The sequence below is a fragment of the Solanum tuberosum genome, unplaced genomic scaffold (assembly GCF_000226075.1).
Source record: "Solanum tuberosum cultivar DM 1-3 516 R44 unplaced genomic scaffold, SolTub_3.0 scf00198, whole genome shotgun sequence".
Lineage (NCBI taxonomy): Eukaryota > Viridiplantae > Streptophyta > Magnoliopsida > Solanales > Solanaceae > Solanum > Solanum tuberosum.
Window position 1 is genome coordinate 878928 of NW_006239121.1, and position 8810 is coordinate 887737.

General features: G+C 35.3%; 1 protein-coding gene across 1 annotated transcript; it reads left to right on the forward strand.

Annotated features, from left to right (window-relative positions):
* Positions 1-1251: 1251 nt before the first annotated feature.
* On the forward strand, positions 1252-5403 carry LOC102605665 (serine hydroxymethyltransferase 3, chloroplastic-like). The gene is made up of 12 exons (XM_006355262.2): positions 1252-1330; positions 1420-1668; positions 2376-2571; positions 2669-2843; positions 2933-3050; positions 3139-3251; positions 3350-3472; positions 3825-3929; positions 4101-4187; positions 4265-4372; positions 4669-4741; positions 4821-5403. Exons 2-12 carry the CDS (start codon positions 1467-1469, stop codon positions 5093-5095), a joined length of 1575 nt encoding a protein of 524 aa, XP_006355324.1. The 5' UTR covers positions 1252-1330; positions 1420-1466; the 3' UTR covers positions 5096-5403.
* Positions 5404-8810: the final 3407 nt, after the last annotated feature.

Consider the following 8810-nt stretch of genomic DNA (forward strand, 5'->3'; position numbering starts at 1 on the left):
GCAATTTTAAAGATACATAGAAGGTTGATAGTGTTCAATTTTTCATGTTGAAGGTCTCAAATTCTAAACTCTTTACTTTCTAGGTCGAGCTTGCCGCGTCAGACTTGCCTAGTGCGAATCACTTCTCCTATGTGGTTTGTGAGAGCTATTGGATAGGAGCAGAGTTTTTACCCTGTACGCATCCAAGGGATAATAATTGCGGATTTCCTTGTCCTTGAAAAATGTCTTTTCATTTTATAATTCGGAAAAAGGTCAAAATTACCCTTGAACTATCTGAAAAGGTTCAAATATACCCCTCGTTCATGTATTGGGTTAAAAATACCCTTCCGTCTATCTTTTGGGTTCAGTTTTACCCTTAAAATTAATAGCCTTCTTTTAAATTATTATAATTATTATTTTTTATTATGTGGCATCTTCCTATTGGATAAAATAAAGTTCCAACCCATCAATTTTTTTAATCCACCCCAACCCATGACCCAAACCCAACAAAAAGATATATTTCTTTCTTCCTTAAAACCTAATAACCTTTTTTTCTTCCTGGTAACTTATTAATGTCTTCCCCATAATTGCAGCAAAAAAACTTCACTTAAAACTATCAAAAACAGCACAAAACTTGGAACAAAACAGCTTCAAAGCTGCACCTAACAGCAACTAAATTCAACAAAAAAAACTACACCAAAACTGTAAAATATAAAATAAAATACACAAAAGCAAAAAACAAGTTAAATGAGATTAAAAAAACTGAATCAAAATTTGATAATAAACAACACCAAAACCGGTCAAAAACGAAAATAAAATTGATTCCAATTTACTTCATTAACGTACATTATAATGAAACTTGTTGCTGATTATACTAACTTCGAAAATGTAAGAACATTAACGAGGGAGAGAGATGGTATTTTTTTTTCTTTTGATAGTCTTTTAGTTGGATTTGGGTCGGGGCAAGTTGAAAAAAATTGAAGGGTTGGATATTTGATTTTGTCCAATAGGAATATATAATAAATAACAATAATAATAATAACTGAAAAAAAGGGCTGTTAATTTTTAAGGGTAAAAATGAACCAAAAGGTAGACCGAAGGGTATTTTTAACCCAATACATGAACGAGTGGTATATTTGAACCTTTTCAAATAGTCCAGAGGTATTTTTGGCCCTTTTCCCTTTATAATTTTAAAATAATATACTTAAAAAATTGAAATTAAAAAAAGTATTAAATAAAATAAAATATACGATTGAATTACATGTTCCAGATATTAGTGCATGAGCGGCGCGCGAATTTCCAAGCTAGGGTTCTTTTTCTTCACCTTGTGTTCATATATATTCCCAGAGTTGTACGAAATTTCAAATACTTCTTGTAAAAATTCTTCAGTTGAATCCCCTGTTTCCAAGTTACAATATTTTTTTTTCTTTCTATTTGCAGAATAACTGAATTTTGAAGTAAAGGGGTTGCTGTTAATTAATTGTATCATGGAAGCTTGTTGCGGAGCTGGAGTTATGAGTTCTCTTCAGCAGCCTCTTTGGGTTAAAGGGTCAGCTTTTCCTTCAAAAGGGGTTACTGGTATTAATGTAAATTCGAGTCGGGTAAAGTTATGCTCTGTCAAGCCCTGCAGAGCAACTCCAACTGAATGGAGCTTGATAACGGAAAGGCCTAGTTCTTCTGCTCCTGAAGGTAATTTGTAAATTTTCTTGTTTTGTTCTATATAGTATATGCATATGAAAAATGTTCTTTAGAACTATTTTGGATGTATAAAAATCTGTTTTTTATTGGGGGAGGAGGGTTTTTTTCGGTCTGGTCAGATTCTCCTTTAGTACAAATGGTGGTTGATGGACCCTTGATTATGTGTTTTATGACGAGTCCCAAGAGAGTTAGCATTGGTCGGTTTGGTTTGGTTTTATGTATTATCGGTTTTCGGTTTCAAATACACTAATCCAATAACCAAACCAGTAAAGATATTTTTTTATCAATTGCCTTATGGGATGAACTTGTCAGCTCATGTAAAGCTGGAATGTGTTATTTGGAGGACCTCAGTTTTCTGAAATGTGGGGCTTGGAAGTGTCGTTTCTTGCTTACCAACAACAGATATGAAGAGTCTTCCATCTTGTTATATCAGCTCTTTGGAACCAATGCAGAGACTATAATTGATGTCAGAATTGATTTTCATTGAGCATTTTAGTTTGTTTTTCATTTCCCCGCGGGGATGTAAAAACTAATGGGGACGGAATTCAATTCGGATGGACGAGGAATGTAAAAACTAACTGGGACTAAATCCATTTCTGGTGGTTACATATCCGGTATCCCTCATGAATGTTTATGATGATGATATTTACTTTTTAGACTTTCTTCATTTACTCATTGGTGTGCGCTGCATTCTCTAGGTGCTGGGAGCAGCTTTGAAGACTATGGGTTGCATGAAGCTGATCCTGATGTTCGTGCTATTATTGACAAAGAGAAGCACCGTCAATTTAGGAGCTTAGAACTTATTGCCTCTGAGAATTTCACATCTCGAGCAGTGATGGAAGCAGTTGGTTCTTGCCTTACCAACAAATATTCTGAAGGGCTTCCAGGCAAAAGGTGAAGATATTGATCATAGATTTTTCCTGCCTACAGAAAATGTGTCTTCTCTTATATAGCTTGTTAATGACAATTTTCTAGTTCTTAATTGTATCAGATATTATGGTGGGAATGAATACATCGATGAGTTGGAAACTCTCTGTCAAGAAAGAGCATTGGCTGCCTTTAGCTTAGATGGAAAACAATGGGGTGTGAATGTTCAACCATTATCTGGTTCTCCGGCAAATTTTGCAGTTTACACAGCGGTTCTTAATCCACATGACCGGATTATGGTTAGTTGTAACTAGTAAGCAGTTTTCTTATTATTGGTCTTTTAGTAGTTGCATGGACTGACATTTATATTGTGTGATTTGTACCTTAGGGATTGGACTTACCTCATGGTGGCCACTTGTCCCATGGATTTATGACTCCAAAAAGACGAGTTTCAGGCACCTCGATTTACTTCGAATCCATGCCTTATCGACTTGATGAATCTACAGGTAACAACAGTGGACCGCTTTAACATATTGCATTTGGACTGTTAATAGAATTATCAGCTGATTGGAAGTCTGTTTTAATTCTAAACAGGTATTCTCGATTATGAAATGCTCGAGAAAACAGCGAATCTTTTTCGCCCAAAGCTTATTATTGCTGGTGCTAGCGCATATCCGCGTGATTTTGATTATCCTTGTCTGAGAAAGGTACAATTATATAATAATTGGATCTCTACGTTGTTAACATCTTCTTGCTGTTCTCTGTGTTTGGGATCTAATATTATGTTTTTGGTATATCCTGGTAGATAGCAGATGCTGTTGGAGCTTTCCTAATGATGGATATGGCTCATATCAGTGGGCTTGTAGCTGCCTCTGTACTTGCTAATCCATTTGAATACTGTGACATTGTTACTACTACTACTCACAAGGTACTATAATTTCTTGCCAAGCTAATAGTTTTGTTCTCAGCATATCCCTCCCTTCCCCACTCCTTAAAAGAAAGCTAAACAGTTATATCAATTATATTTTCGTTGCACTTCTCTATCTCTCCAATGTGCTTCTGCTGTTAGATCTCCAAAAATGTATCAAGTCTCATTTTCCTTAGCAATTCTTCAAAGTAAGATATAAGAGAGTAGGCTGGATTTAAGGATAAACAGAAGATGGAGGAACTTTGGGAAGGCTACTAACTCCATCATTAAACTCAATAATATTTTAGTAGTTACCGAGTAATATTATGTTATATCTGATTAACTATGGCCTAACTTCGATTTGTCTGTTCAGTCTCTTAGAGGTCCTAGAGGTGGAATGATCTTCTTCAAAAAAGATCCAGTTCTGGGAATGGATCTGGAATCCGCCATAAACAATGCTGTTTTTCCTGGTTTGCAGGTCAGTTCATTTTCCTTTTGACTATCCATTTTTCTCCTTTTGTTTTATGAAATATGTTCCTTGATTGCTAGTATCTTACCAAAGAAAGAACAATGTTCCCTTTTGGACTCTATATTTTAATAATCTAGATTCCTTGAATTGATCTATCAATATTATTGTTTTTCTTTGAAGGGTGGTCCCCATAATCACACAATTGGAGGACTAGCCGTTTGCTTGAAGCATGCCAAATCACCTGAATTTAAGGTTTATCAGAACCAGGTAAGAATTTTGGCTTCTTTACCCCAACACGGGCTCCATCTGTTGAAATTTGACTTCATTTAATATTTATCTTGTAGGTGGTTGCCAACTGTAGAGCACTTGCAAGCCGATTAATGGAATTAGGCTACAAGCTGGTCTCAGGAGGGAGTGACAATCATTTGGTTCTTGTGGATTTGAGGCCCATGGTGAGTTTTCTCAATTATGCCTTTTGTTTCCCTTTTATTTTGTGACTGGGATGGACTTATTATTTGTAGGTAAACAAAAACAAATTATACAACAACGACAATCTTGTTACCCTTTCACTCTTTATGTTGTTGTCATAACAACAACAATCTATATACTAGTTTGTTTAAAGTAAATTTTCAAAAGAAACAAAAGATGGCTTGAAATCAATCTGTGTGATGCTGGCTGCAAGCACCAGGATCCAGTCAGTCTTCTCTGATAAACCAGCATAGGTTAACCGTGTTCATTTGTCAATTAGGGAATTGATGGTGCTAGGGTGGAGAAAATACTCGACATGGCATCAATCACTCTCAATAAGAATTCAGTGCCTGGTGAGTGAAGCTTTTACGCAGTTCGTCATTTTTTTAAAAGTTCTTTTTTTCATTTACACTGTCAAAATCAAAATTGTAGGTGATAAAAGTGCACTAGTACCGGGTGGCATCCGCATAGGCTCACCAGCCATGACCACTCGAGGTTTTACAGAGAAGGAATTTGTAGCAGTTGCAGATTTCATTCATGAGGGTGTGCAAATTACCCTTGAAGCCAAGAAGTCCGTCTCTACTACCAAACTCCAAGATTTCATGAAGGTTGTTACATCCCCAGATTTTAATTTGATGGATAAGGTGTTGGACTTGCAAGAAAGAGTCGAAGCTTTGACGTCCCAGTACCCTTTGCCTGGTTTATGAAATGAAGGCCAAATTGCCTGATGAATGATAATTACATACAAGCTGCCGCATGCCCTTTTCCTCCTACCGAATTTTGCAATGTGTTGTTTAGAATGTTTTAGCATGCATGGATACTTGAAGATCATCTATGTTTCTTCTACTGGGAAATGTAGCAGATTCATAATCCATTGCTGTTGCAAAAACAATTGAATCAAATTTGAAAACTATATCATGGAAATTGTAGTTAAGTTCTGTCAATCTGTTGGAATTTGAAGATCTAAAAACCTACATATGTGATTTCACCGTAATTATGTCATGGGGTTGTCCTATTTCCATTGTCCCATTTAAGTGGGGAGAAAATTTCAGAAATAGCATACATAGACATAATAAGGCTCTATAGCTATAATTTTGATAATTGCGCTTTATAGTTATAGTTTCATTTGGTTTTGAGGCAGTGATTAGTATATTTTTGGCTGTTTGTATATTTCTTTATTTTTTAACAAATATCCAAATGTTAGGGAACTTTGCTTGTGCATTTACGCACATATAAAATCTTAGTCATTTTAAGCATGTGTTTCATTTGTGTATGATGAAACTCATACATACTTGAAAAAAAATTGTTAAATGAGTTTATTGGATTTTTTGTTGTTTTTTAAAATTGTTGATTGAATTTTGTTCCTTATGGTACATGAATTTTTGTTTTTTTTAATTCGAGTTAATTTGGAGTAAGCTTGAGTTAATTTGGCAAAACAACTTCAGACACACATGTTTGAGATTTAAGACAACTTTTATATGCATTTCAAATGTAAATTTTTAACCTCAGTCTGGTATGTTTGGATCATTTTCAAAAGGCATAATACATAAACATGACCTTTAACTTGACGTCAGCTGATAACTGTGACATTTAACTTTGGGTGTGCATAAATAAGCACTTAAACGTGTATAAAATTGAACAAATGGACACATTCGTCCTACATGGCAATTTCATGTCCTACATGGCATCCTATGTGTATTATGCCATGTAGGACAAATGTGTCTACTTGTTCAATTTTGTACAAGTTTAAGTGTCTAATTGTGCACATTCGAAGTTGGAGGGCATAGTTATCCGCTAAAGTCAAGTTAATGGTCATGTTTATGTATTATGCCTTTTCAAAAGGGGACAAACTTGTAAAAGTAAATACCTATATAAGAGGAGCATTAGTTAAATGTTGATCCCAAAAATAAATATTTGTACACTTCAGTTAATTTGGCTAGGGTTATCAAAATGATCCATGGACAAATGATCTACCTAATTCATTCAGATTTTTATTGGTTGAATTTAAAATAATTTAAAGAAAAAATTAACGATAGTGCCCATTGTGCCATCTAACTAATTCTTTTAACCTAACTATCAATTTGGTACCTAATTTAGCACAAGCGACTATTAAATTAGTGGTAGCCGTGACCACTTTTTTTTTTTTTTAATGTGCGGTCACACTTAGACCTTGACATTGTATATTTCTCCAAGGGGTGTACATGACCGGGTTGGTTCGGGTTTTTCAAATATCAAAACAAATCATTTGTATAAAAAATTAAATTTATAAATCAACCCAAACAAATAAAACTCGGATTTTTTTTCTTCAGGTTTTTGAATTTTTCCGGTAAAATATTCATACAAACATATAATTAACTTGTGCTCCAAATAGTTCTATAGTACAACCAAAATACAACTATCTAAGGTGTTTCTTAAGAAAATAACACAAAATGTGATATGAGTGATGACACTAAAACATTCAATAAAAAATAATAATGAAATCATATAAAATAAATATTGTAAATTAATAAGTCATAAAGAAAATGATCATAATGTAAAAGTACTAAATCATGCTAAAATAAGTCTAATAAGTATTAATACATGATTAAACATTAAAGAAAAAATTAAAATTAGATGTATTTTAAATGTCTAAACCGATGTAAAACTAAAGAACAAATATTCAACATTATTGTCATTCTTAGTGTTGAATTAATTTATTTTGTTAGTATTAGTATTGATTTGATTTTGAATTGAATTTTATTAGAGTTACTAATATCTATGGACTATAATCTTTACTACACCATTCAAAATTTTAAGGGAAAAAGGACAAATATACCATCGAACTATCGTAAATGATACCTGGATACCCTTCGTTATACTTTTAGGACACTGATGACCCTACCGTCCAAATTTTGGGTTGTATATACCCTTTGAACTAACGGAAGACACGTGTCACAATCTTAACGGCCTATCCAAAATTTATTTATTTATTATCCCTAATTAAAAAGGCCACCTAAAATCCCACCTGGATAAGTATAACCAAAAAAAAAAACTCAACCCACACCCAAATAAACCCATTTTTCCTTTCTTCATGGTTCCACCATCCAAACACCCCACAAAATAGATGACATCAGAAACACCATTGCAATTTCATCTTTTCCGGCAAAGACCAAAAAATAAAAAGACCCACACACATATTATAACCCAAAACCCCCCAAGTATACATGCTCCTCTCTTGTGTGATCGATAAACCTGATAAAGGTAGCACAAACGTGAGTCAATAACAATATGTTTGATTTCGAGAAGGATAGATGGAAAGATGGGAGAAAGGACAAAGAGATTTTTTGGTTTATTTTGAACTCGTGAGGTATTAGTGTGAGGTTTTGATTGAGAAATCATCACCAACTACCAAAATTGACAACACCCAGATGTTTATAAATTGGAATTTCAATAAGGCAAAATAATTTATAAATTTCGCGATGGTAAATCCATTCGAAGCTTTCTGGTTCTGTTCGCCGGTTCTACTGGCACAACGATGAAGGAGAGACGGGTTCATGATGGTCAAGTTTCATGGTGGCCGAAGGGTCATTGCATCGCTGATTTCACCCGAAGCGAAGAAGTTGAGTTTAGGAACAATTAATGGTGATTTTGTTGTGGAACTTCATCAGAGAAGATGAGTCACGACGGTGTGATGGAGTTTCGGTGTGGGTTCGGTGGGGGTGTTATGTAACACCCCGTATCCGAAACAGACCAAAAATACAAATTTTGAGAAGTTGCAGGTACAACCCACGGACCGTAGGTTAGATCACGACCCGTGTTGGTGGTCCGTGGTTCACCACTGCAACCCTCTCCCCAAATCCAGCTCAGAAAATCAGCTAAGTCTCGACCCACGGTCTGTGGTCTGTGTCCGTGGATCGAGGCCCCCTTTACCTAGCCTCTGACGCAAACGATGGCTGACTAGAACGGACCGTCGTTCGATCCACGGTCCCTAGGTCTGACCGTAGGTGAGGGTCAACAACAAGTTAGAGGAAAATTGTTGATTGGGTCAACTTCAAATGGTCATAACTCTTAGCACAAAAGGAATTATGTATCCCATGACCTATGATATGATAGATAATTGAATCATCTTTTCAACGCCACCGAGTTTTCTAAAATCCAACCTCTGAGTAAAAAAATATGCTCATTTTAGTGAAGCCCTGTCGGGCAGGCTTGACCTAAGACTCCAATCTACGGACAGTAGATTGACCTACGACACGTAGGTCCCATCCGTCGACCACTTCGACAACAGTTAAGTCAGGGGTCTTTTGGTCTTTTCCTATTTCTTTGGACCCCTAAGCTACGTTGTTTAAACCCTAAATTATGAGGTTTTAGTCAGTTTAAGCCTAGAAACATAACTAGAACTTACCTAAGTCAAATCATTAATCAAAACTTAGAAAATTAGAA

Coding starts and splice junctions, on each gene's coding strand:
- LOC102605665 (XM_006355262.2), top strand. CDS start 1,467: ATGGAAGCTTGTTGCGGAGCTGGAGTTATGAGTTCTCTTCAGCAGCCT. Junction 3,930..4,100: donor CTGTTTTTCCTGGTTTGCAG/GTCAGTTCATTT, acceptor TTTTCTTTGAAG/GGTGGTCCCCATAATCACAC. Junction 4,373..4,668: donor TTGTGGATTTGAGGCCCATG/GTGAGTTTTCTC, acceptor TTTGTCAATTAG/GGAATTGATGGTGCTAGGGT.